Here is a 22,349-nt window from a genome sequence, read left to right as displayed (position 1 = left end):
ATGATTCTATCCATCTCCATGAATCTCTGATCCATCAGCATATGCGAGATGGCGGAAAGCTCATCGGGCGCGTCAGAGTCACGAGGAGTGAATCCAGTGATGTTAAGCGGCGAAGCCATTGGCCCAATCATGGACCCTTGGCGAAGCTGGTTTGGAGATTGCTGAGTCGGAAAGATTGGGGGCGGTCTGGGTTGCGACGTGGTAGACGTTTGGTGAGGTGCCAAGGGGCTCGATGAAGGGGGCTGGGCCGCCTTAGATGGTTGTGAGAAGAGCGCATTTCCCTGATGATGGCTGAATCCTGGCGTTTGGGCAGATGGACTGCAACCTTGGCCGCTGATACCACTGGAGTAGCCTAGAACATCTACTGTGAACTGGGAGTCCGTCTCGCACTTGTGATGAAGATCCCGTAGTTGAGCAGCATACTTGCCGGCAAGACACAAGGCATGCTTCTCTCGAAGAATCGGGCCGACCCAACGCTTGGCCATTTCCTCCAGTCCTTCAACGAGCAGCCAGAATTCCGGGACAAGGTCCGCGTCATAGTAACGCCAATGCACTACATCTTGTTAGACAGTGAATCACGAATGCTCTCTCCCCGGCTGTGAACTTACCCAGCAGGACCCTGGCACTGATGAAGACGCAAAACGCGAATTGGCTGGTTGCCGGGCTGTTCTCGGGGGTGTATTTGAGGTACTTTTGGGTGATAGTCGCAGTTTCGACTGCAGCAATCTGGCAAGTTTCCGCACTGCAAAAGCTAGGAAGCTTCACAATATTCGACCATCGAGCCTCTGGATACGCTATGCGCTGGTGAAGTAGGATCATTGATGTGTTGTGGGTGACGTGCGCCAAGGTCAAGTTAGGATCCATATTGATGAGCGCTGGTTGTCTAGAAATATTGGAGTCCTTCCATTTCTGAGGCAGAAACATCTTCCAACTGTTGAATGTCAGCATCGTCATCTGCACATTACCAGTAGTGAAACTCACTGAACAAGACGAAGGTCCAACTCCTTGAACCGTGTGAGCCAGCTGCTAACTTCTTGACGGTCCTGAAAGTTGATCTTCTGCTGGAGGAAGTAGGTCGTGACTCGGCTCAGCGACTCGGTTGCCTCAATACAGTAAGCAAAGGCGCCAACAGTGGTCATATCGACGGTGTTGGGCCCCTTGTTAGGGTTTGCAGACACCGGAGTTTGCGGCGGCGCATCGGCTGTCTGCTCTGGGCTGGGATAGTGTGCTGGCAAAAAAGCAATGGAGTTGCCGATCTTTGCAGCCGACCGATCCCAAATGCCAAAATACGGGGTAATCACCGACTCTTCCTTGTGCCAAAGGCCCCCATCTGCGGGCAGTCTGCGGTGGACATCGTCGGAGGTCAAGCTCGTGTTCCATCTGAAAGCCTATTAGATATCCACGACTGCCGTCAGGACTAAATTTCATGACTTGAGTTCTTACCCTGTGGTGACTGAACAAAATCTAGGCTAATTAGTGTCTAATGTTGGCAGCCTCAGGAAGCACAATACTTACCTATCCAAGTTGAAAATATTCCAAAAGACTCTGCGTCTTTCCTCCTCTTCGGTCCAGTTTTGTGGCGGATCTATCGAGGGTAATGGCTTCAACAGAGGCTCTTTTTCGCGATGGTCCGACTCGATGCTCAACTGGAGGTACTCGACTGTTCTTGTTAAGGACCCCACAATGGACCATGCCTTGGATGCATCGCCGTTACCGATCTGAGACTGAAAGTCAATAGAAGTCCACTTGTTCCTTGTAAGTTAACTCACATCACAGAAGGCAATTATTATAAGTGCCTGAAGATTTTCCACTGAAAGATGGTCCATTGCGTTGAGAACCACGATGCTCCTGGACCTTGAAGTGCGGCGCTCAACTTCCTGCGCCGAGAGGCGGGTCTCGGGGTTGTCGACGAACCGAAGAGCACCAACCACCATCGCGTGCAGGACAACAACCAATCGTGGAAGTTGTTCTGGGTCGTGAACTCGTCGTCTAAATTGTGTCTCATGCAGGATTGGAATCCATGGCTGAATGATGTTGAAATGAATGTTGATGATATCTTCCAGGAGCTCTGGTGACGGCAAACTTGTGGTAATATTCTCGAGGTCTTCGAGGGGAAACGCGAGATCGATGTTGGGATTGCCGCAGCTGTCAACGCGTCTTCTTTTCCGTGGCTGGTTGTGAGGGTGAGACACTATCTCCAGCCCATCAACCGTGTACCTTCGGGACGAACTGGAGGTTGTCGGGGACAGCACCGCATGCTCGCCAATGCCATCGGGACTTCCTGCTTGAGAGCCTACTTTAGTCTTAGAATTGAGCTTGTGCAACTCACGAGCCAGCAAAGACAAAATGCCGACAACATTCTGAGACTCGGTAGGCCCGCTGCTCGAATCTCCACTTCCGCTGGAGGTCGGAAACTGCAATCCTTGCTCTGATTTGTTCAACAGAGCATTCTCCAATACCTCTGAGCAAATCATTAGTTCATCCGCGTGTTTGGTACGTGACAAAATCGGATGACAGCTTAGCTACGCACCTACTCTTCGGTTCAAACTCTCAACCGCTCCAGGCTTAATTCCAGGCTTGTTCTTCTTCAGGTCATAAACACAAGGTGAATCTAGCCAATCAGCATCTCAAATTCGGAGGTGAGACATCGGCGGAGCTCTCCGGCCGTATGAGTCCGACGTACCCAATCGCTTGCAGTGCGAACATGTCGGCTGGTCGCGCGAGCAGCGGAGCTTCCGGCGCCGACAACCCTGGCACGATGGGATGTCGTTCTCGGAGGACCCATCGTTGGGTTGCTGCGTTGCGGATGCCGACGTGGCCAGCTCCATGGCCTCGAAGAGGATCGCCGGGCAGCGGGTTGGCAGACGGCAGTGACCGGCGGCACGGGTGGCCGGGCTGAGGGGTCGCGAGCGATGATCGGCCGTAACAAGGAGCACAAGCGAGGACGGGCGCACACCGGGCGCAAGTGCAGCGCGTCTGAGTCTTCCCGTCGGTTTTGCGTGAGAATCGTCGGCCAGGGAATCGTGCGACGCGACGATGCAGGATGTGGGCAAAGAGGGTTTTCCGCGTTTATGAGGTGGGAATTTGGGGGCGCTTGTGGGGGAACCGGGCGCCCTTCATCGTTCGGTTGCAAATCGCCGAGGGACTTCGAACGCCGAGGGGGCTAACTGATCAAGGTGATCTCGCCTCTTGGTTTCTTCGCTCTCCTCCCCCTCAGACGGAGAGCGAGACCAGAACGGAGCTTTCCCCGCATTCTCGGCTTCGTGGGACCGGGGTGATAGCAAACAGTGGGCAGTTTCGTGGAACGAGGTTGGTGCGGAGAAACTGGAGAGACGACAGGGGTCACGTCGAATAAGCACCCCGGTGAGCTTTTGCCCGATGCCCGGCGCCACGCGAACTGCTCACTGCCGCCCAACTGGGGTTCGTGTGGGAGGAGAATTGTGGCTTTGGCTGGGGTAGTGTAGATCAGATGAACGTCGTATCGACGGCTTGTTCACATAAAAAGATACGAGGCCGGCGTGGAGTTGCATCTCCAGTTTTTTGGCGTCGGCTCCAGAACCACGGCCTCGGATCTTCTGAGTCCTCCGTGCAGAGGTCTTGGTTACAGATACGTCAGGTGAAAGCAGCAATGGCCACAACGGCATCGACCACAGTCTCAGGGGAGACTTCTCAACATCAACATGCGACGACGGAACATCATGTGGCTAAGGACGCAGCGGTCCCAGCTGTTGCTGCGTCAACGGTGATGGAGGAGGCCGGCGAGACTGAAAATCAAGCACCGAAGCGTTCCCTCTGGATCGCATGGCTTTACATGTTCGACTGGTACCCTTCACATCTTTCGAAACAGGAGAAGAAGTTTCTGCGAAAACTTGATGCTTTTCTGCTCACGTTCACATCACTGGCCTTCTTCTTGAAGTGGCTGGATTCTTCCAACATCAACTCCGCTTACGTCTCTGGCATGAAAGAAGAATTGAAGCTTTTTGGAAACGAGTAAGATACTGAGACAAACCCCAACTGGTAGATTGACGGCAACTAACAAAATTAGTGCAGATACTCCATGTTCCAAACGTTCTACAACATCGGCTACATCATCTGCCAAGTCCCAGCAATGCTACTACTTTCCCGACCCCAATATTCCCGAAACTTCCTGCCAACTATGGAAGTCCTGTGGAGCGTATTGACATTTGCTCAATGCAAGCTTCAAACCGCTCCTCAGATCTACGGCACCAGGTTCCTACTCGGCGTACTGGAGACTCCAGTTGCATCAGGTTCTCTGTTCATCTTATCTTCATGGTATAAGCCAGAGGAACTGTTCAAGCGCGCAGGCTTGTGGTATGTGTAAGTGAACACGAATAGACATCCCCTTATCTCTCCGCTTCTTACTGATACTTACCAGATCAAATAATATCGGCGTGATGTTTGGTGGATACCTCCAAGCGGCGGCTTACAAGAACCTAAACGGGGTTCATGGTATGGCAGGATGGCGCTGGCTATTCATCATCGACGGCTGTATCAGTCTTCCCATCGGCATCGCTGGCTACTTCATTTTCCCTGGAATGCCCACCAGCGGCAAGCCTTGGTGGCTTACTCGGGAAGAACATGAAATCGGCCAACGAAGAATGCGAGAGGAAGGCATCGAAGAGCCCAAGAAGATCAGCATGCAGATGTTCAAGCGCGTCTTTGGTCACTGGCACTGGTACATTGGCGTTCTCGCCTATGTGTTATTCCTGTCAGGAGCGTACCCTCACGGTACGTGGTTTCATTTACCATCTCATCGCATGACGTGTCTCGCCAGGCATAAGCTGATGCACTCCTTATACAGGCCAGATGGCTCTATGGCTCAAAGATCAAGCAGACAAATGGGGAATTTATACGGTGCCACAGATCAACACCATCCCCACAGGGGCCCAGGGGGTTTCAGTCGTGGCGGCAGTGTTGGCCACGTCTCTGTGCATGGTGTATCCCACGTGGGTCATCTTCCAGATCGTCATGGCCATCTTCATGTTTGCGAACATTGTGCAAATGGTTTGGTTCGTGCCGCATGGCCTGCACTTTGTGTCTTACTATCTCTTCGGCGTCAGTGCAGCCGTCACGCCCATCTTGGTACCAACCGTGAACTACTGGCTCAAGGATTCGGCTGAAGCGCGCGCATTCTGCACAGGAAGCATGCTGGTAAGTGGCTTTTACTTTCAGAGATTCGCAAAGCTAATAAGAAATATCAGACGCTCGGTTTCGCGATCTCGAGCTTTTACCCCCTTGTCGTCTTTCCAGTGGTAGAGGCTCCCCGGTGGAAAAAGGGCTACATCGTCAACTTCTTCTTCATTCTAGGATGCTGGGCTTCTCTCACGACTGGTTTCTTCCTATATCGCAAGCAAGAGAAGAGGCAGAAACAGCTGGATCTTGACGAAGAGAACCTTAAAGGTGCCGATGTCAAGCACGTGGATTAGATACCCTAGGGAACTATTCATATGAATGAACGATGAACAAATGATTGGTGTAACCTGTTGCTCGTGGTGACCCACAGATCGTAAGGCTGCCGTTGCACCGCAAGCGGCAACCAACACAAGAAATAGGCACCCGGCAGATCATATAAACGTAGGAGAATCACCCGGTCATTCGCCCGACGCCCGATTTGATTTGTGGAACTCATTATCCGTCCCCTCTGTCAGGACAAAATAAGACCTAGCAAGGTTGCAATAACCAGTTGCGGCTCTTTTCGCCATCCCGAATAATTCATGCTATTCCAAACTCATCCAAAATGCCACCCCTGCCAGGCTTCTCAGACAACCCTTTCCGGACCCGATCGGACCTGATCCGTGCCACGCTTGCTCTCCTCCGGCCGCTGATACCCCACTTCTCTTCCTCCAAAGCCCGAATCCGGGTCCCAGTCTCAACAGCGACGCACTTTGACGAGACAGCAGCCCAGCTTGAAGGGTTTGCAAGACCACTGTGGGCGGTTGGGGCTCTTCTTCTTGGGGTTGAAGCAACATCCGATCCAAAATTGGCAAACTCGATCAATGAAGTGGTCCAGCCGTGGATCGACGGCTTCGTTGCCGGGACTGATCCAGTACATCCAGAGTACTGGGGAAAGATCAACGATATGGACCAACGCATGGTTGAGGCCGAGATTATCTCATTTGCCTTGCTCTCCGCCCCTGAGAGAATCTTCGCTCCACTAAGCGATCAAGCCAAACAGAATGTCACGAACTGGCTTCGTACCCTCAATTGGATGGAGATGCCCAAGAATAACTGGCGCTGGTTCCGAGTGTTTGGTAATCTAGCGCTTAGCAAAGTCTGTGGTGTCCCATTCGAGGACGTCCGAGACGAGTTGAACTCGGACCTGGAGCTTTTGGAAACCTTCTATCGCATGGATGGATGGTCAGCCGATGGACCTTGGCAGACCGTCGAACAGGCCCAAGATGAGTTTGAGCAATTCGGAAAGACGGGAAGACGTGATGCCATTGGAATTGGGCGCCAGGCGGACTACTACTCTGGCAGTTTTGCCATCCAGTTCAGCCAACTTCTTTATTCACGTTTTGCTGCAGATCTAGATCCTGAGCGAAGTGCGGTCTATCGCCAGCGCGCTAGAGACTTTGGAGCCACTTTTTGGAGATATTTCGACGCTGATGGTAAGTATTGCGATTTTCATGTTCAGAAGAAAGACAGGTTGCGTCTAACTATTCGAAGGCGCCGCTACCCCCTTCGGTCGATCCCTGACTTACAGATTTGCCTGCGGTGGCTACTTTGCAGCCGTGGCTCTGGCCAAAGTAGAGGACTTGCCGGCACCTCTGAACACACCCGGTGCCGTGAAGGGGTTCTTGATGAGACATCTTCGATGGTGGGCCGAGAACTCAAACGACATCTTCTACCCAGATGGAACTCTGAATATTGGATGGCTGTACCCGTAAGATTTCACCCCTTTTCTTCTAGTCTAAGGCTGTTCCAGTCATTGGCGACTTCATGATGATGACTCTTAACCTCGGCATCAAATCTCCTTCATTCGTGGATGGATGGAATGTGTCCGTAGCTGGTGCTAACATCAGAGTCAGGAACATGTTCATGTGTGAGGATTACAATTCACCGCAGTCCCCCTACTGGTGCCTGAAGACTCTCATCGCCGTTGGACTCAGCGAGAATGACTTATTCTGGACTGAAGACGAGTCATTCTACCCTGAATCGGCGCCTTCGGACTCAGTGACTGTCGTTCAGGCTCCAGAACAGATTCTCTGCAACCATCCCAGCAGCAACCACCACTTCCTCCTCTCACCAGGCCAATTCGTCGCATGGCCAATGAAAGCAAACCAGGCAAAGTATTGCAAGTTTGCTTACTCCTCGGCTTTCGCTTTCTCTGTGCCGACAGGCCCCCTCATACAACAAATCGCGCCCGACAATGTCCTGGCTCTCAGCAAGGATGGGGGCGAGACCTGGGCAGTCAAGTGGAAGTCTGATCAAGTGAGATTTTCAACAGCTCATCTCAAAAATTCTTCAGGTTCAGAAGAGGTGCAGGTGGCGAGCGCTATCTGGTATCCCTGGGGCGATCGTGCGGTCACCGTCGACACGACACTGATACCGCCGACGACCCGTTGGCCAGACTGGCATGTGCGAATCCACCGGATCAAAGCCAGTGAGACATTGAAGACATTGCATACGGTCGAGGGCGGATTCGCTATCTTCAGTCGTAAAACGGCCGATGGCATGCCGCTTCCTGTCACGGGTACCATCTCAGATGATGCTACACTGGGCGTAACTGAGGCAATCATTCAAAAGAAGACTTCAGTGCTGATACTATCCTCCGCTGGTGCGAGTGGGGTGGTCACGAAAGGTCTCGTTGGCAGTGGAAGAACTTCAGACTGTTCCCCCCTCAAGCCAGATTCCAACACAAACTTGGCGTCCCAGCGAACAATGATCCCGGTCACATCCCACAGCGTTGTTGAAGGTATCGAGGCTGGATCTGAATTCGTTCTGGTCGAGTCAATATTTGCAATTTCTACAAAGGCGAATGGCGGACGGGGCCTGACCGGGAAAGGACTGCAACATCGTTGGATAGATGTACCTCTTGTCCGCGTTGGGAGTAATCCTGTGTCCAATGGAGAAGAGATCATCGCGGTTGATGTGTGATGTGGAACGCGTTAGACCACAAGGTCTCCGAAACGGAGGCAACGATTTCATTGTATGAAGAAGACGTGGATTATTGGTAAAATTTAATGTATGTTATCATGCCTCCCGACACCTCTTACATCCACAATCGAAACCCCAATTCTTCCTCAGAATCGCCATCCTGGCATTCCTTGGCATATCCTTCTCTTCGCCGCCCAAATAGGTGATATTCATCTCCTCTCCACTCGCAATGTCCTTTGCAGCCCTGAACTCCCATACCCTGTCTTCCCTCCTCTTCACAATGTTCGGGCCGCAGGAGTGGTTGAAGTAACTAGCCGATGGCCAGCAACCATAACCAAAGAACTCAGACCCGTCGTCTTCCAACGAGCGGATACCGAATGAGTTGTGGCTGTCGTGCGAAATGAGTTGGTGCAAAGTCTCCGAGGTGGCGATGGAAAGAAGTCGGAGAGGAAGAATGGCGAGCAGATGCAGATAAGTGCGGGTGAACGCCTTCAAGTTGTCTGCATTGCTGTACGGCGTTGAATCCACAGCGAGCGACAGCACATGCTCCCACTTGTCGGGGTGGTTGTACCGGGCGACGAGACCGCTAACGCAAAAGCTCATGACGTCCGGCTGGATAGGTTGCTGGAGCGCCTTTTGAACAGCTTTGCGGTGTTGCTTTGTGATCTTCACGCCCTCGCCACCCAACTCCGCCATTCTTGACGCCCGGACAAGTTCTGCCTGTGCCTTGGTCTCCTCCCAAGCCTCTGCAATTTCATTTTCTTGCGGCCGGGGTAAACCAATGCCAACCAGTCCATTATCCTCTTTACTCCTCTTCTTGACCAGCTTCTCGACTTCAGTCCATGCCTGGACGCCAAGCTCACCAGTTTCCTGGTGCCACTTCTTCTGGCATTCCTCCGAGCAGAAGGCGAAGCCCACGACCTGATCCCGAATGCGCAGGTCTCGGCCGTAGTCGTACGCGAAGCACTGTCCGCAGACCTCGCGCTTGTACTCGCGGAGGAGGGCGAAGACTGTGAGGTCCTCTGCACGCCAGAGGAGGGTGTTGGCTCGGATATCCTGGGTGGCGAATACGGCACGACCGGCTGTGGGTGTGTCGCGTACTTCGAACAGGGGCGAGATGGGTGCTCCCGGGAGTTGTACTTTCGAGAGATCGTCGGAGGGAGCTGAGGAGGCGGAGGAGGGTCTCGAGGCGCTCGATGCTGGATAGCTCGTCAGTGAGGCGGCGGTATCGCTTTCGAGGAGGTCGATGGTGGGGTTAGTTGTCGATTGTGACATGTTGTCGCTGTCGGTAGCGGTCATAGTGAGCGATTGTAGGTTAGCCGTGAGTGAAGCAGCCATGTTGAATTTGGTGATGTCCACAGTGAATGAATGCACGTTAGTCGCGGGTGAATGTGGTGATATCAATGCACACGATCTGAGCAATGTGGTGACACGCGGGGTCAACAGGCGTCTGCAACCGGGGGAATTGAGTCTCTGTGGTCAATCTTGGTAGCACTGATGATGCAAGATAGCAATGCAAAAGCGAGTGAAGTATGTTCAACTCCTAGAGGCACGTATACTGCTGCTGGAAATAAGTAATTGAAAGAATGCCATGCTGCAGAAGAGGTGATTTGAGGTATGGGCAATTTGTCTTGGAGGGGTAAAGGGAACGGAGAAAGCGATGAAGTAGGTGGCGGTGGGTTTTTAAAACTCGTGGGTGGACCCGGACCCTGAGATTGGAAAAGCTGACTCTGGACTAGCGTGAAGCAATTCCGATAAGCGAGCTGGGTGCTGCTTGCGGATTGGAAAAAAAATCTGTCGTGTTTCGGGGTTAACGACTTGTTCAACGGTCCAGACTCTTCGGGGGCAAGGTCTCAACAAGCGGTGAAGGACACAGATAGCCGCCCACGCATGGTGCTGTAAAAAGTTGAACACGACATTGAATGTCGAGTTCTTCACTTGGGCTAGTGGCAACGAATCCGAGAACAACAGCAGAGACATGCAGGTTGAAACATTTAAGCTTCGGATGAACTATGGTTTGAATCAAGGTTTGAGCCTCAACCCGTCAAGGTGAAAGACGCTGCTGGACAACGACTAACACAGAAAATTCTGGTTAAATGAGACGGGAGTCCTTTGATTGGTCAATTTGAAAGAAAGAGAGACTCGACTCCAGGACGTGGTGAAGAGTGACAAAAAGGCCTCGCACAATTGGTCAGGGAACCCCTGGCCAATCACATGCTTGCGACCGATCACATGTTCATAGATCCAGTCCATGAGCATCCTACATAGTTGCTACTGGACATCGCCATACGCCCCGATCTTTCAGAGCTCATCGACGAACATGAGTCGAGGAAATGATTCTTTTACTCCTAAACTTTGCGTGTCGTTCAACAAAGGAAAGCTTGTGGCTGTGTAGAAAGATATCACGAAGTCATACACGAAGGTCTGCTCCAGTGACCTGTCCAAGTTAACTATCTGATATCTAAGCTGCTGGCAAAAATTGCGATTTTCGTGGGGATAGCGCTGTATTTCGTTTTTTCTTGGAGCCATTAGTTGCTTGAAGGGCTCGATTACAAATGGGGACAGCGGAGTTTTTGGTTAGCGGAGTTTCACCAAACGTGAGTCTGACCGTCTTACAAATCAGGAAGGCAGATCGTAGCTTACTTCTGCGTGCCGTCACTCCGACTTCGTGTGCTCGATCTCATCCTATCATGAATTCGATCATTGCTGACAGCAGTCAACAAACCTTACCCCATGTTATTCCCGGCTTCGTCAAACGTTCACCACGAAGACTATCTGATATATCATGCGGCGGAGATTGGTCACCTCTTGCATGATGGTACGGTACCCGCAACCCGACGAGATCATATAAGACTCCCACATTCTCGATTCTCGTGAAATGAGAGTTTGCATTCATTCCGTTACAACAGCATCTGCTCTCCTGAGAACACAAGTCATCACTGTCTTCCTCATCTCAACATGGCTTACCCGGAGACCTATCAGTCCATCAGGCGAACTCTCGGCAGCTTACCCCTGAGTGTTGAAGCCGCTACCGAGACACTGCCCAAGACCCTTGGCTCCAACAACGTCGTTATCAAGATTCACGCGGTTTCTCTGAACTTCAGAGACGTCGGCATACTCTATGGACGCTATCCCGCCAAGTCCATAGACGGAGGTATCATCGCATCTGACTGTGCAGCCGAGGTCGTAGCGGTTGGAGACGCTGTTGAAGACTTCAAGCTGGGTGACCACGTTGTGCCTATCTTCGACATCAACGACATCGATGATTACATTGACGATGATGTTGCAGCACTTGGAGGAGATGCTCAAGGTGTTCTTCGAGAGTATGCAGTGTTTGAGGCGAAACAGCTCGTTCACCTGCCCGAGTATTTATCCTGGGAGGAGGTATGTCCCTGTGAATGTCCATCTTCAGTGTGAGTAGTTGCTGATGAAAGCTGTTTTTTCAGGCATCCACTCTCGCTTGCGCCGGAGTTACTGCCTGGAACGTGTTGGATCTTCCCAGCGATGCATCCGGAAAGAACATGAGCGTTCTGTTGCAAGGTACGTCATCCTGAACCACACCTCTGTCGACCTAAAGTGAAACGAACCTTCTTATGAACAAGGGACCGGTGGTGTGAGCATGTTCTCCCTCCTCTTGTGCATTGCTGCCGGTGTCCAGCCAATCATTACATCGTCTTCCGACCAGAAGATCGCTGCCATCAAGAAGCTTCATCCTTCGGTTCAAGGAATAAATTACAAGACAACACCCGATGTCGCAGCTGAGGTCCGGCGCATTACCAACGGTAGAGGTGTCGACGTCGTGGTCAACAACACTGGTCCAGCATCCATCATACAAGACCTGGATGCTCTGCGCCAGAAGAACGGCCATGTTTCTCTGGTTGGATTCTTGGACGGATTCAAGGCAGAGTGGGACCAGAGCGCCATTCTGGGCTTCATGAGCAAGAGAGCTAGTCTGAGGTGAGTTCAGGCAAGACAAAAGACTAAAAGCTGTGCTAATCACTCTTCGAAATTGCAGGGGCATTAAGGTTGGGTCCAAAAAAGACTATATCCAGCTCTTCGACTTCCTCGAGAAGCACAAGATTGCGCTCACTCCTCTCATTGACCGCATTTTCCCTTTCTCCGAGTCACGGGAGGCTTGTGACTACCTGTACTCCGGAAAGCACGTGGGAAAGGTGGTGATCAAAGTCTGAGGGATGCTGTGTCACCGTCCTCAATGGCATGTTGGCATTTTCCTAAGTAACACATATTATATTGGCTTTTCTTTGTCACAATGACAGTGTTATAGTTCCTGATGATGTGTATCTGTTTAATACGACATTTTCTGTTGTACAATTGAGTACGGGACTATTAGCCGCACAGAATAACGGCTAGCCCATCTACTTGTGCAAGATAGCTAGGCTGCGCTAGCTGTTAACAATAGCCATAGCCAGCGGAATCTGATCTGTTGTCCGAAGAAAAGAGGCGGTGGGCTGACGTGACGACGCTCGACATGCACGAATTAAGGACTGGCAACGCCAATGTACCTATTGACATTCAGAAAAAAGTCAATGGGATGGCCGTTGATTCAGGGGCCATACCTATTATTGGGCAACCCACGACATTATACCACAGGTCTTGGGCATTCTGGTACTCCACTAGAGCTAGCGAAGCAGTCATTGTCATGCATATGGGGGCGAAGGAAATCCTGTTATCAGCAACACAGAGCAGCAGCAACACGCAGAAGCGACGTGCAACTTTCCTATCCATGCACCTCGCGAGTCAGCAGCCCATGACCCTCCCAATGATGCCCATGTTCGCCAGATGGGATTCGCGAGTGCATGCCAACACAAACTGCACCAACAAGACAAGATTCCCAGATGTAGCCGACGCAGCCGATGTTGGGACCGATGGAGACTTTTAGCTCTGCAGGGGTATCGGGCAAGGTGTTTGCCAGCTCACCATCCTCGATCTCCATGGCATATCGCTGGTTGAATGACATGCACCTAAGAAGGGTCAAAATCCAATTTTCTATTCTTCAAACAATTAAATCGTCAACCACGAGTATCTTGGAGTTACTATAAGAGTAGACATAGATGTGCAGGGGTGTAAAAATATCCTTGGTTGGTAAATCTGCCCTAGATGCCCCATCACGCCCTCTGCCTGACAGGGTCTTCGAGGAACCCACCCACTCTATCGTCTGATTTTCGAGGTCTGTAGGCGTGGTACTTCTTCCCAACTTGCATGCAAGCCAGGAGGTGCGGGGTTGGGTTACGAATGATACGTCGGTATTCATCCTATCCAAGTTTATCGGTAAGGGTGTCCTCTGCGGCCGGGCGTTGGTTGCCACATTTCATCAGGGGTTGTACAGACGGAATTCACCTGGGGAACATCCTCCAGCTACGCCAACTTGTCTACGATAATTGAAAATCATTGGTATTGATGAAAGTCAAATCCGTTGCCTACTTAAAGTGCTGAACGGGCTTGAATGTTGATACTGACGCCAGACTGTACACACATATCCAGCTGCATCACGAGCCCGAAACTCCCAAACATGTCCAGGGATTCGCCGGAGGGGACTACCAACAGATCTCTATCTGCAAGGGACCAGGGTCTCCTGCAGCCCCCAGTATCGGAACCAACAGCCAGCAAAACACTGCACTGGAATGTTTCTAGCCCCTCCCAGTCGCAGAAATCTGCAGCGGGGACGAGAACATCCCGATGACGTGTCATGGTAACCACATCATTCATAACTCGGAGAATGCTCCGAGGACTGTGGGCTTCGACTGATGAGGGACTTCCAAGGTTGGTACCATTCTCTACGAAAGGTGCCCAAATCATCACACAGTCTAGATCAACAAGATGTATGGGACGCTCTCTTTTGACAAGAACGAAGACAATTCTCCGACAGAGTTCTACGCATTTTCATCCATTCGCGGCAGGCGGCAGAGGCAGCCAGCATGCGACGAATGTCGAAGAGCACGCGTCAAGTGTCGAGAGAAGTTCAGCAAAGACAAATGTGCCCGGTGTCACAGCACGAGAAGAACATGCACGTACAGCTCAAATCAACAGGCACCTCGACAATCAAATCAGAGTGGCAAGGATGAACCACCTAGATCAAATAGACCAGCCAATGTCATCGGAAAAAAAACGGTTCAGGATGGAGACAGCCACCCGGCCATAAGTCCAACACCGCCAAGATCGCTCAGCCCAATAACAGGCGGACAGAATGTCTTTGTTGGGAGAGAAAACATCTTTGATTTTCAATTGGACAACATCGATATAGTTGGCGACCTAAGTGGAAGTCCAAGTACGGCAGCTACATCTCGAGACATAGCAAATCAACAAGCCGAAGATGAAGTTGACGACATGGGCAGTCTGTTTGGTTTCATTAACGACACTTGTGTCATGTCACATGTTCCAGACATGATTTCAACATCAGAGTATATTGGTGAGAGGTCTATTGGCGATCATAATTCTTCGGATCGGGCTTTATCAACAGTAACCCTCTCATCGGCACTCAATATAAGCAGGAGTACACCACATGGGCAAGATGGACGAGCCAAAACGTTGGAAACCCCTCTAGAGACACCTCTTGATCAATCGTGGACTTTAAGGCATTCGAGATCCACCCAAGATAAGCTGCCTGCCCGTCTATCACCTCTGACTGGGTTTCACGATGTCATAGACAACGTACGATTTCCTAAAAGCCCTTCCCTATCCGACTCGGCAGCCTCGTTCTCGAGCGTATGCACATGCCTCCAAGACCTGACTGCAGGTTTATTTGGTTTCCAGACACCTGGCGAGAATGTCCGAGTGGACCGTCTACTGCTTCTCTTCAAGCGTTCCATGTACAGATGGAAGGGTGTCGACACGTGCGCTGCGGCATGTTCTACTACCCCGAGCCTCGCACTTCTCATGTTGATGAATGTTCAACAACTGGTCTCGCTGCTATTGAGAGCGTCGTCTTCAGCAAGATCTGGAGACATTGCCAAAGACCCAGGACTGTCAGGGTCTGCCCTGAACATCAACATGGGATCATTCGTCGTGGAGGATAGGGCTGATCGGCGGTTGATTACTGAACACCTTATAACTTCGAGAATGAAGGAATTGTTTTCCTTCATTTCAACTACAAGTCTCAAAGTGAATGCATCTGGCCTAGACACTGTATATGAAGAGTACCAGCGGCAGATGGAAAGGCTTAGGCAAGCGTTTACTTAGAAGTTAGAAAACATCTGGAAGAGCTGCAATTGAACCCTTCAAAAACATGAGACTCCCAATGCTTTTGAGCCGAAAACATTAGCGATGGTGATTTCACAGCGTCGGATGCGCAAAAGGCCAATTATATGTTTTAAATGCCAAAACTTGGCACCCTTGTCACTGTATGGAGGGACACGAGCCTCAGTTGGTTGATTGTGGTGAGCCCAGGGCCGATCTCTATTGATTATACGTGAAATTGCCTCCGAAATCTGTTAACAAGAATTCATCATCTTAAAAGGAAACGAATTACACAGTTCAAGTTTGAATGGTTCACAGTGATGTTGACAAGACAGCACGGCTTGCGATTGGGCCCAAAGCAATGCGGTGCCAAGCAAAACAAAGCGTTTCCGTGGATGTCTCCCTGTGAAATTATGGGACTTGTGTTACGCGAGTGGATGAGGAGCATTCGGGCAAACAGTCGCAAACATCCAAAGACAGATAACATTCCGCACAGCCTGCTCGAGCCACACGTTCGAGTGAGCATACATTGGTGTAAACTGCATGCTTCAGTGGGACCATGTTGGCGCCGTCGAGTATGATTGGGGGAGGTGTCCAAGGTCAGACTCATCTTCCGTCTTACATATTCCGCAAAGGGTTATTGCTCGAAATTGGCACATCTTACCCCGGCATCGACTTTTGCCCGGACTTTTACTTTTTTTCCTGCAACTGGGTGATTTATCCGCATTCTAGCTTCAGCCTGCTCAAGATCCAGGTTCGTAAATCACATTCCTTATCTATAAGAAAAGGGTAACGCTGCCCATCTTATTACATTAAATGGCTCGGATTCTGGAGACGACCCTCCTGCCCTTGGGTTGGAATCTTGGAGAATCCGCAAATTATTAGACACAATGTTCAACCTTTTTGCCAAGTATTGGAGATCACCGCAACCTCAGCGTGTGTCAACTGATGAAGTTATTCCCGTGGGATTTTTTGATGATACCATCATTTTCAGAAACTTTGTCTTCTACGCCCTCTTCAACTTTGACAGCGTCCTTGCGCCTGGATTGCTACATGACTCTCTAGGAGGTCTGCTAAATCAGCCGGGTTGGAATAAGTTGGGAGCCAGATTGAGAAGAAATGTAAGGCATGGTGCTCGAATCATCCGAAAAAGCACGTCTTCTTGAACAATTGATGAAGATCTGACTTGGAATGGCCGTATAGGACCGTGGGGAGCTTGAACACCACATCCCGAAAGAGTTTTCCGCAGACCGCCCAGCCGTCGGATTTGAACATGTTGACCTAAGTCATTTGGCTGCCGAGGATCATCCCACTGCATCCAAAATACCCCGCCCACCGAGCAGCGGTCAGCCCTCTATTGTCGGTGACCCCAGCCATCTATCGGACCTCTACCTCGGCCCTGATATTCCCAGAGGATTGAATGACTACCTGTTCACGAATCGGCCACAGCTTGGACTGCGTATCGTCTCCTTCAAAAACTCGACAGTGATAGTCCTTCATTGGCTGCACTTGTCGGCTGATGCCATATCTATCGGGTCTCTCCTCAACGCTTGGTCGCTGAAACTTCAAGGGCGGGAAGATGACATACCAAAGCCACTGACAGGTGCCTATGCTCTGGAAGATTTGGGCAAAAGTCCGACTAGGCCACACGTCCTTTCTCATCAGCACATGTCCACGGTCAGTCTAGGCAAATGGCTCTTCTGGAACTTCTACAATCTGGTCATCAGGCCGAAGGAGAATCGCGTTGTCTGTATTCCTGCTGAGTACCTCCGGGGGCTCAAGGAAAAGGCCATGGCTGAGCTTGAGGCGCAGCCAAGTATCGACGGCAAGGAAAAGCCAAAGTTTGTGAGTGAAGGAGACGTGATCCTAGCATGGGTTGCACGCCTCTCATTTTCAAGTCTCTCTGAAAGTTCTGAGTGTACAGTAAGTAATCTTGCAAAACAATCAAAAGCTGGTGCAGCATACTAACATAATGACACTTCTAGATGGCGCTACAACAGGTTTATGAGTGGCGACGGGCTTTGAAAGACCTCATACCCCACGACAGGCCGATACTAAGCAATTGCGTCGGCTTTGTTGTGACACTGATACCCGCGAAAAATCTTCTCCAAAAGCCGCTGAGCTATGTGGCTTCCCAGATCCGTCGTACGCTCATTGAGCAAGGCTCACGAGAGCAGATTGAAGCCTATACATCACTAATCCGACAGGACCCTATCAACAAGGCCCCTCCTCTATTTGGCGACACCTCCATGAAGTTGTTGATGTTCACGAACTGGCAAAGGGCTAGACTCTACGAGACCGATTTCTCGGCAGCATCTGTCAACAAACTTGATGGCCCCCTGTTTCCTTCGTATATCCAGGCAGTCCCAGGCCCTTATGAGTTTAATGATGGGCTCATTCTTTTTGGCAAGGACTCCGCAGGTAACTACTGGTTTGGAGGACAGAGAGCGCAGCGTCAATGGGGTATGATGGAGCGGGAGATAGAAGAAGGCATGAGAGACGTCTGAGGGGAGAACATAGCCGTTTACGTAGGACGCTTATGCCATCTAACAAACAATTCCGGTTTCCACCACAAGACATGCACTCTGCTCTGCTCTATGAATTTGATTTCTTCATCCACGAGCTCCATGTCATACGACTACAGAAGTTTCGCCAACATGAGGTTCAACTCCATCCATGCAAAGCTGGACGTAGCAACTTTGTCAGACCCGTCAAATTTCGGAGCGATGAGAGTGAATTATGACTTACTTTCTTCCTAAGCAGTCCCGAGGACCAAGCAGAAATGGACGACTGGCATCCTTATTGTCTTTGCAATGAGGGTCCAACCATCGCTCTGGTTTGAAATGCCAGGGGTCGGAGAAATACTCTGGGTTGTGAACGGTGGACCAGGGACTGACGCTGATGTCGGTCTGTGTATCCATCAGTAGTTGTTTTAATTAGTAAAGAATGCGCCTATCGCCCTGGTTTGTTCAAACTCACGCCTTCAGGTATATATTGGCCGTGCAGCTCAAAGCCAGGAGAGAGCCTAGTCGCGCCTCCAGAAGCGGGAGGAAACAGTCTCAGACCTTCATTAATAACAGCTTGCAGATATGGTAGCTGCTGGGCCTTCGATCCGGTTATTTCGTCGTAGGTTTGGAAAGCGGCACGAATCTCCTGGCTGGGAAGTTTCAGCTTCTCTGGATTCTGACCCAGGAAACATGTCAAAGCTGATAGAGTAGTTGCCACTGTCTCTCCACCAGCAATTCTGCCGGGTCACGTTAGGTAATGTATCCTTTGAAATTTCATGGAAGCAAACTCGACGAAATCTTGATTGAACGTACGCGATTGTTGAAACGTGAGCTGTCATTTCCTCCTTGGAGACTTCTCCTGCGCGAACCTTGTCGACGAGCGGACTGACGAAGTCGCTTCGAGCCGCTTTGACTTGAAGACGGCTAACGAGAGGTTTCGTTAGTTCATGAGTTGACAGAGAACCATTGGACAACTTTCAACTTACTTCTCGACCTGTTGGCGGCTATAGTTCGAATGTTGATTGTTGGTGACGATCCATGTGGGAATGAGTAGTCTTGCAAGTTTGGACACCCACCCAATGCGCCGCAAATTGTCAATAAGAGTGACGATGTAGAGATGCTCGAGTGCAGTATCCGCCCAAGAATTCAGGATATCTGGTCTTGGAATCAGCGGAGCTGCCATCTGCCAAAGCATTTCTGACTGAAGCCAGAGATGAGTCTACTCACCAATGTCAAGATTGCGGAAGCTCTCTCCGAAAGCCATCTCGCCAAGAATCTCAAATGAATTCATGTTGTAACATTTGGTCATGTTCAAACCTTTTGTTCCAGATCCCCCTTTTTCTCCCATTTTCGTGACAAACCTGTCCACAATTTCCGAGATAATATCCTCTTGTTCGACCAAAACACGTTGCGAAAAAGATGGGCTCAGAATCTTGCGCATGACGGCGTGTTTCTGGGGATCACGCTCGCTTCCGATGCATCTGCTGCTGAAGCCGGCAGTCAGGACGTCATAGAAAGGTCCTTTTCGCGCAATCTGCCTGCCACTTCCGGGGTGACCGTAGATGGCTTTCCAGCTCTCCGCACTGGCAAACAAGAGCTCATTAGGCGAGATCCGGACTATATTGCCTGGCAAAATATGTCAAAAACAATGTCGCGTGCAATCGAAACAACGATGGTTCGAAACACACCATATTTGTCATGGGCTCGCTCAACTGCAATATGGATTTTGCCCCGAGAGCTGTGAAAGAAACGGTATAACTAATTTTTGAATGTCGCGTTAATACTTTAGTTTGGTGCTGTCATTTTTGTCTCTCTGCCTACCAAAGAACACCGGCCCAAAGTTGGTCCTGGAAACTTGGCCAGGGGATGAAACCATAAATTGTAGCTCCATACGGCAATACATCGACAGATTATCTTATGTGCAGCAATCAGTGATATCGCTCTTAGTACGCCTCAGATGTGTAATTGATCCTTACAATAGTAGTTATCCATGTGACCACTGCTTTCCATCCCCACTGCTGCGGCGTATTGTGGATTGTTTTGGCAAGCTGGGACCCGATAGACCAGCTAGACCTGGATTCACGGGTCTCATTTGCGATGACATTATCGTAATTCATGGTGAGTCGCGTTCTTCGGATATCATAGCGCACTTCTGCGAATTCGCAAGGAATGGATAATCTACCTCCACATATACTGTTGGTGCGCCCCTTCTCAGTGTACAACAACCAACCAGAGGTGGCCGGGGATTTCCAATTAGAGACTTACCGATCGCTGAATCCCGAAACGGAAATCCTCGATACTCGTTTTAGGAAGAACACCCACAAATATTCATGGGCGACTCAGATAGGGGTTTGCTCAACGAATGTGCAACTTCATGTCTTACGATGGCTTTTCTTCACCCGATTATCTCTTGGATATCAGAACGTGGCTATTTCCTTGCCCCATCAAAGCTAAACTCTCCCGGCTGCACTCATTCATGTGGAGATAATCCTTTAGCAGCATTTTCACAGTTACGGTGGCATTAAAAGTGGCATGACAGATAAGGTGCACATGCACAACTTGTGATGGGGGTCACTTGATACCTATGGTATTGAGCTTCATTGGAATCCATAGATATAATCAAAAATCACTGTTGCTGCATGTGAAAACAATATGCTGCGCGAAAAGTCCTATATTTCTAAATGGTCTCCCATTTCGGGGTTTGTCGAGAATCCACTGCGAGAAACAGCAGCGCCCGCGATCCTTGCGTCAACTTTTGTATCAATCTATGATAAGCTCCAGTCCAATGCACTCCAATTTTCCCAGCAACGATCAAGATTCCTTCTATGCGGGTGGAAGATGCATGATGCCTGTTTCGTGGACGGCATGGCCCTCGCGGCCTAAGTAACGACCTGTTTTGAAGCTGTTGATCTTGTTAGCTTTCCTCGTCTAATGTTCATGACAAGACAGTCGAAACTTTGGATTTACTTGCCTCCAATACAGATTCCCTTGCGCCAACGCCCTGCAAACCTCCACGAATCTCATAGCTTCGCGGTCGATTTTCTCTCCATAGGATGGCAGCTCTGCCAGAGCAAGATACCATCTTCGGTAACATTGGTTGACCATATTACCAATTTCGTCCATTGCCTTCTGGATATTGAGACCATATTTCTCCATGAGCAGCGAAATTAGGTTATGATCTACGCCTAAGGCCAGGTCTTTGCGGTAAGACAAGACGTCGTTCACCCTAGCAGAGCGCAAAGTGTCAGCTTGAAAGGCTTGAATATAAAACGCTGTGCACCCTTAATTCTTACAAAATCACCAGATCTGCCGAGACAGTCATGCATTCCTGCAGGCTTGGATTCTCGTACACATGTTGTGGCAGGTTGATGTTTGAGCCGTACTCGGTCAGGTTGATGGCTGGGTACACGCCAATTGTGCCTCTGCGCATGTTCATGTACTCATCTACGTCGCGTATGAAGTTTTGGCCGCTGACTTGCTGATCGACCTGCACGAGCAGTTGTGCAAAGTAACGCTTGTGTTGATCAATCCATCGATTTTGCATCTCTAGATTTAAAGGTCAGCACTTTACAAACTTGTCACTTCCAATTACATGCAAAGTCTAGTCATCTGCTATGAGGAGCGGATGGACAATGAGAAGGAGTTGTGGTCGGTTTGAAGGGCAATGCAGAACGAACCTGGACTGGATACTTCGCTGATGGCATCCCAGCATCTCTGAAATACATATCTAATGGGATTTGAATCGGCAGTATAGCGAGGCGCATCGCCGCCCATGATGGCTATGTTTTGACTGATCTCCTCCGCAGCAGCGGTCGGATCCTCCTTGAGGTGTCCTTCATCAAACTCTGTTATGATAACGCATTATCAGTAACTTATTGGAACAGGTTCGAAGTTGGAGAGCCACCTACGATCATCGAAAAGAAACACCTGCATTGGTCAGTATTTGGAAGCATATGAGTTGGCTTAGTGGAAGAACGAACCCAGTGATGCCAATCTAACATGATCTTTAGGCGGTCTTCTGAGGCGATTGGTGACCAGATTGATGCAAGGAAACACAGATCAACTTTGGAGTTCTTTGCTGCTTCCACCTCGTTGTACTTCATGACACTGCCGGGCGAAGCTCGGTGCGTTAGTTTCGGACTGAAAACGATTCCAAAATTGGATTCAAAAGCGCACGCTTACATTGCAATCCATTCGTCTCCGACAGCTTTTACCTCAAAGTAGTTGGGATTGATTGACAACAAGCTTTGTGGACATGATGGAACCGAATAGCTCTGGGATGCGAACGAAAGGTGGCCGTTTGGCAATCTGCTTTCTGTCTGGTTTTGATTGCATCGGGGACGTCATACTAATGGTTTCGTAGCCAGAGTCTGAGCTGTTGCTGCTGGCATCGTCACAGGCTGGATCCATCTCGACGTCCTGCGACTTGGATAAGAGCGTTGCCATATTCGGAGGTTCTCACTTCTGATGATAAACATATAATTCTCGACGAGACTTGGATCTTTGGAGTGAGCGAAACTACCAGATAGT

At 50.1% G+C, this 22,349-nt stretch overlaps 8 protein-coding genes across 8 annotated transcripts; 4 read left to right on the top strand and 4 right to left on the bottom strand.

The window, feature by feature from the left end:
• Window positions 1-102: 102 nt before the first annotated feature.
• Window positions 103-2,828, bottom strand: CGGC5_v011906 (putative transcriptional regulatory protein; the record flags this gene model as incomplete). The annotated part of the gene is made up of 9 exons (XM_066152617.1): window positions 103-251; window positions 326-553; window positions 609-931; window positions 982-1,380; window positions 1,444-1,464; window positions 1,516-1,718; window positions 1,770-2,461; window positions 2,531-2,611; window positions 2,684-2,828. The coding sequence occupies 9 exons, from the start codon at window positions 2,826-2,828 to the stop codon at window positions 103-105; spliced, it is 2,241 nt and encodes a 746-aa protein (XP_066008055.1).
• Window positions 2,829-3,628: 800 nt separating this feature from the next.
• SEO1-0 (putative transporter SEO1) lies at window positions 3,629-5,447 on the top strand (the record flags this gene model as incomplete). Its single annotated transcript, XM_032030682.2, has 5 exons — window positions 3,629-3,990; window positions 4,051-4,338; window positions 4,397-4,749; window positions 4,823-5,172; window positions 5,223-5,447. 5 exons carry the CDS (start codon window positions 3,629-3,631, stop codon window positions 5,445-5,447), a joined length of 1,578 nt encoding a protein of 525 aa, XP_031889867.2.
• Window positions 5,448-5,758: 311 nt separating this feature from the next.
• On the top strand, window positions 5,759-8,118 carry CGGC5_v011904 (uncharacterized protein; the record flags this gene model as incomplete). The annotated part of the gene is made up of 3 exons (XM_032030681.1): window positions 5,759-6,629; window positions 6,688-6,904; window positions 7,050-8,118. 3 exons carry the CDS (start codon window positions 5,759-5,761, stop codon window positions 8,116-8,118), a joined length of 2,157 nt encoding a protein of 718 aa, XP_031889866.1.
• A 96-nt stretch (window positions 8,119-8,214) lies between these two features.
• SET6 (putative protein lysine methyltransferase SET6) lies at window positions 8,215-9,456 on the bottom strand (the record flags this gene model as incomplete). The annotated part of the gene is made up of 1 exon (XM_032030680.1): window positions 8,215-9,456. The coding sequence occupies one exon, from the start codon at window positions 9,454-9,456 to the stop codon at window positions 8,215-8,217; it is 1,242 nt and encodes a 413-aa protein (XP_031889865.1).
• Window positions 9,457-10,903: 1,447 nt separating this feature from the next.
• Window positions 10,904-12,308, top strand: CGGC5_v011902 (Zinc-type alcohol dehydrogenase-like protein; the record flags this gene model as incomplete). The annotated part of the gene is made up of 5 exons (XM_032030678.2): window positions 10,904-10,936; window positions 11,101-11,502; window positions 11,565-11,658; window positions 11,721-12,075; window positions 12,134-12,308. 5 exons carry the CDS (start codon window positions 10,904-10,906, stop codon window positions 12,306-12,308), a joined length of 1,059 nt encoding a protein of 352 aa, XP_031889648.2.
• Window positions 12,309-16,202: 3,894 nt separating this feature from the next.
• Window positions 16,203-17,819, top strand: BOT5-0 (Acetyltransferase BOT5; the record flags this gene model as incomplete). Its single annotated transcript, XM_032030677.1, has 3 exons — window positions 16,203-16,433; window positions 16,516-17,235; window positions 17,298-17,819. 3 exons carry the CDS (start codon window positions 16,203-16,205, stop codon window positions 17,817-17,819), a joined length of 1,473 nt encoding a protein of 490 aa, XP_031889649.1.
• Window positions 17,820-18,056: 237 nt separating this feature from the next.
• BOT4-0 (Cytochrome P450 monooxygenase BOT4) lies at window positions 18,057-19,110 on the bottom strand (the record flags this gene model as incomplete). Its single annotated transcript, XM_032030676.2, has 5 exons — window positions 18,057-18,221; window positions 18,292-18,556; window positions 18,633-18,743; window positions 18,806-18,974; window positions 19,047-19,110. The coding sequence occupies 5 exons, from the start codon at window positions 19,108-19,110 to the stop codon at window positions 18,057-18,059; spliced, it is 774 nt and encodes a 257-aa protein (XP_031889628.2).
• A 1,588-nt stretch (window positions 19,111-20,698) lies between these two features.
• On the bottom strand, window positions 20,699-22,265 carry BOT2-2 (Presilphiperfolan-8-beta-ol synthase; the record flags this gene model as incomplete). The annotated part of the gene is made up of 8 exons (XM_066152616.1): window positions 20,699-20,710; window positions 20,829-21,045; window positions 21,113-21,365; window positions 21,497-21,664; window positions 21,728-21,746; window positions 21,800-21,926; window positions 22,002-22,026; window positions 22,169-22,265. 8 exons carry the CDS (start codon window positions 22,263-22,265, stop codon window positions 20,699-20,701), a joined length of 918 nt encoding a protein of 305 aa, XP_066007851.1.
• Window positions 22,266-22,349: the final 84 nt, after the last annotated feature.

This window comes from Colletotrichum fructicola (assembly GCF_000319635.2).
Source record: "Colletotrichum fructicola Nara gc5 chromosome Unknown KSG_Nara_v1_contig07, whole genome shotgun sequence".
NCBI lineage: Eukaryota > Fungi > Ascomycota > Sordariomycetes > Glomerellales > Glomerellaceae > Colletotrichum > Colletotrichum fructicola.
The sequence above is the reverse complement of the archived record's forward strand: the minus strand, read 5'-3'. Positions and strand labels throughout refer to the sequence as shown.